Source organism: Penaeus japonicus, unplaced genomic scaffold, assembly GCF_977035675.1.
Source record: "Penaeus japonicus unplaced genomic scaffold, GWHDUDI00000001_assembly GWHDUDI00000010, whole genome shotgun sequence".
Lineage (NCBI taxonomy): Eukaryota > Metazoa > Arthropoda > Malacostraca > Decapoda > Penaeidae > Penaeus > Penaeus japonicus.
Window position 1 is genome coordinate 18,444,882 of NW_028234412.1, and position 4,602 is coordinate 18,449,483.

General features: G+C 34.7%; 1 protein-coding gene across 2 annotated transcripts in view; it reads right to left on the bottom strand.

The window, feature by feature from the left end:
- Window positions 1-4,602, bottom strand: part of LOC122243924 (transmembrane channel-like protein 7) — a gene marked incomplete at its 5' end in the record, with an annotated part of 47,159 nt that extends 42,557 nt beyond the window's left edge. For both annotated transcript variants that reach the window (XM_086540901.1, XM_086540900.1), the window contains 2 exon segments: window positions 4,045-4,209; window positions 4,500-4,602. In XM_086540901.1, coding sequence (XP_086397027.1) covers window positions 4,045-4,209; window positions 4,500-4,602 — 268 coding nt within the window.

Below are 4,602 nucleotides of genomic sequence, written 5' to 3' on the forward strand. Positions count from 1 at the left end.
TTAGCATGATCATAATCAAAATCATGCTTATCATTATCATGATGATGGAGGTAAGACAGCAATTAGTAAGTGTGTGTGTTTATGCTTGTTTGTTTTTACTGATATTTTTTTCAAGAGTATTTTTGAAAATTTGAATGTTTATGGCATTGAAGCATATTTTTTGAGTTTCCACCCCAAACTGTCCTTGATTAGGTATCGTGGCCTGAATGGTATAAAAGTGCATTGAAACATTCTAAAGCCAAAATTAATTGGGCACATATATCACATGTATAAAATAAAAATCAGAAACATGCTTTTATCCTCACATAAATATCTTCTGTCCTTTCCAGAGTCTAATCCATGAGATTGGAAAATGAGCTATGTTACCAATATCAGTCAAATACAACCTTCCTAAAGACAATGAGATGGAAACCATATATCTCACAATAAATATAAACCCTCAAATCAGGTACACATTCAGGATAATAGTATTCCAGCCACAATGTTTAGCATCATAATATATAACTGATGAGGTGTTGCGCATGGCCACAGTCTCATCAAATAATCTCAAAGAGGATTTCACTCTCCCAATTTTAGAGGGTAATTTTTTAAGTAAAAAAAATGGATATATACAAAAGCAAATAATAATTTGTATAAAAAATGCAACTATAATGTGTATATACAAATGTAACTATAATGTGTATATACAAATGTAATTATGTAACACTAGCATAGTGATAGGACATCATCCAGATTACTTGATATATTCTGATGACATGATATCAAGTCATCCAGTATGAATGGGTTAAAGGATGCACCTTATTATTTGGCACAGATGCAGTAGGCAAATCAAGCACTTTCAACTACTCTTAACTTAATTCATACATATAATTTAATATATTTTTGCAAACTGCATATCAAAATTCGCATCATGAGCCTCAAAAAAATATTACAAGCATTTCCCAGCATCCAGTGGTGATTATGTGCAGTTTGCCCTCATCGGAGCATGCCTGAATATAGGGATCACATTCTTTAGCAGTTTAATATCACACCTTACAATGAGAGATTATTACTATCATTATTATCCTTTTAGTGGTAATATTACTACTGTTATTACTACTACCATCATGATTTGGTAATTCATTAATTTTATTAGAAGTAGTCATTAGTAGTACTAAAAGGCCAAATCAATCTATATTTAGGTATTTTTAATTAGCCTGATTATTATCATTTACAATCATACTGAGAGTAATAGTTATATATTGTAACACATGATGGATATTATCATTACAATTTATATCATTACCACTATATAGGTTTAGTTTAAAATTCCAAACATAGATGACACCACTTTCTCCTGGCACCAGCAGGAAATAAAACCTTAGCCAGCACCAGTCCATGGTTTCTACTATGAGGATTATATAGTATGTTTATATATTGATCTATTTATGCATTTAATATCATATATAAACATACTATATTATCCTGAGAATTATATAGTATGTCTATGTATGATATTAATCTGTTAACGACGGGTGACAAGATATCACATCAAGTGGTGGCAGGGTCAGCCAACAGAGAAGAGATGTTTTGTCGTGGCTATCCTCTTGGTGATTGGGAGTATAATGCTTGGCCAAGGCCAGTGTGGGCAAGAATCCCGAGGTGTTAGGCTTATGCGTTTAAAATATCCTGGCGTTTCGACCATTTAGAGCCAAGATAGCCCTGTCGTTAATGGGTTAAATACATCAAAAGATCAATATACAAATATTATATGAATATCACACTCTACCTAGCAAAGCAATCGCCAGGTCAGATCAGGTCAACTTTGATGAACAAGTAATTCACACATAGTTGCTTTCCCAAGTACTTTGACCATCAAAAGACCTATGACTGCCACACCTCCTACATTCCAGATTGCCTTCCCTCGAAACCATCAATGGGGATGGTGGATAGCAAACCCTTCCATATAAGAGGGATATCTGGAACATACAGTCAGACTGGGATTGACTGTGCTACCACTGACAACTGATTTCTCTGCCTGTTTATACGTGTTGTGATAGTGTTTATTACTGTGATCATTGTGCTGCAGTGTCAGAGATGGGATGGAAAAAACCCTTGCATCTACTAATCACTAACTTCAGAGAGCAATAACACACAATAAAAATGCTGAGTAAAGATGCTCTCCTCTCTTAAGTACCTGATGTAAGATGTGCTGGCAGAATAAGAACAGGAAGGTGAACCAGATTGTGTGCAGTGGCTGTAATGTTCCCATGTCAGTGCAGCTCCTCTTCTTCTTTTCTAAATGGAATGGTATTTCTTTTGTATTTACTTATATCTTGTGGTCCAAACTCAAAAATGGATGCTAGCATCCATATCCCTTCAGAAATATACTAGTTTAACTCATTCAGTTAAATAATATATTATGTGATATTTCCAGCGGTTTAACTACCTTTACAATAACAATTCATGATTTTCATTTACTTTTCAAATACCATAATCATAACTTTTCTCAGGGAACTAACAAACAATCATGTTTATTTTGTGGAGTTCCTAGAAGATGATCTTGAGTAAGGCCCATGGAAATTTTTTTCTAACATTAGACACTGGCATGTCATATAACATTCTTATTTTTGAGGCTCTTATGGTTATGGCCAGATTCATGTCAACCAGTCTCTCAACTCTCATACCCAAGACTCAATAGGTAAGAACGGTCCACAAGAAGGGTCAGTATGCTTAATGTAGCTCTTTCAGGTCTTGTCATTTGACAAAACATCTCCAGTCAATTCCATGTATGACTGCTCCATATTGCATGCTTGTCCCATGTAGCCTGTCAATGTTTTTCTATAAAATATAGTTTAGAGCACTGTTGTCTGCATTTAGTACATCTCACTGTATCTAAATTGCAAAATAGATACCAGACCTGACATACAGAAAATACCACAATCAATGAACAATTTTTTTTTGTCCATGGAATCATTCCCTTCCTGTTTCCGTCAAACATTTTTACTCAAATGGCAGGTTCTAGTATCTGTTGTCATACAATATATCTGTACACACCAAGTGAAGTAGGAGTCTGAGTGACAGAGATAAAGGAGGATGCCCTGAAGAATCCATCTTTTATTTTCTTGTTAGTTTGATGCACTGTCCAGTAGCATGATAGCAATGATCACTTCATTTTGAGAGTATTGGGTCAACCAATTTAGATAAAAGTGACACAGTATAAGATTGCCAATCCTATAATAGAAAACAACGACTGGAAAGTTCAATAAGTCTTATAATTGATTCTTCTACTTCTCTTTCTCTTTACCTAATTTTTTTTACCTTTTTTCTTTTCTTGTATCTTGATCTTGTTTTAGCCTTAATACTAAACCATGTTATGGGGATGTCCTACATTAACCCATTGGAGCCAGTTGACGTGATGACACGTATTGTGGTTTTTGCGTCAGACGCCCGGGACAAGCTGTAAGGGGAGACCGCACACTCAGGTTGAGCGAGCGGGCAGCCCAGGTTCACAGCTTGTGCGTCCGAGAATCTAGAGGCGTTAGGCTTATGCGTTCGAGAACCCTGGTATTGCGACCGTGCAATGACCCAACGTGAATGGGTTAACCTTCCTCAATAGGACGAATCAATACAAAGGTGATCAGACCCTGAGAAACATGCTAATTGCAAAAGGGTTAACAACTAAAGTCTTCACTGAAATAGCTGTGTCAATGAACGAATGATTACTATCTTTTACAAACTTATTTCATAAAGCAAAATTTTATCTAATCCTACTTACCTATGTGATATAATAAAATTTATTCAAAGACAGATTTTGTAAGTCATACCAGAAGGTAAATCTATAATCACATTAATAACAAAACATATAAATCTGATTCAAAATAATGAACTAACCGAGAACTGAATCTTACTTGTTTTCGAGATGTTACTAAATAAAACGCAGACCATCTTATCACATTTCCCTATGCTACTGTGTTTTCTGAATCTAAGACAGCAGGATGATTGTGGGAGTCTAATTACCAATATCAATTATTAATGTGTAGGCCATCGACAGAATAATCTTACCACACTTGAAGAAATGTCTTCATCCAGTAATAGGTACATTGCCCAACCCATCAGCGCTAAGAATCCTACGATCAATGCCCAAAACACCAGTTTGACAGTGAACCATATAGTCCTGGTACAGATATCTTCATCGATGTCTTCACATTGCAGTTCCTGTAGCAACTCCTGGGGATTTCAGTTTCATTAAAATTTCATTGAACATTATTTCTTTATACATTTTCAATACAATTTACAAATAGGGTAAAAGAAGTAGATTAATATCTGCTGTGAAATAAATAAAATGGGGAAACAACAATTACACACTGCATATATTTCATATTTCAAACAGGCTACTTATATCAATCTATTGAAATACTCTTAATATAGACCTAAATCTGATTATTGTCAGATGTTTTCCAAATCAGCATATCAATGACCATGAGATAATCATTTAAAATATTTCAAATATAACTTACAGTAAGTTCATTATATATACTCCTGTGTTTTATATTTGCAGCTTTTCTCTCTGTGATAGTAAAATCCCAGGAGGAAAAAACTTTCTTGACAAATGTTGACGTT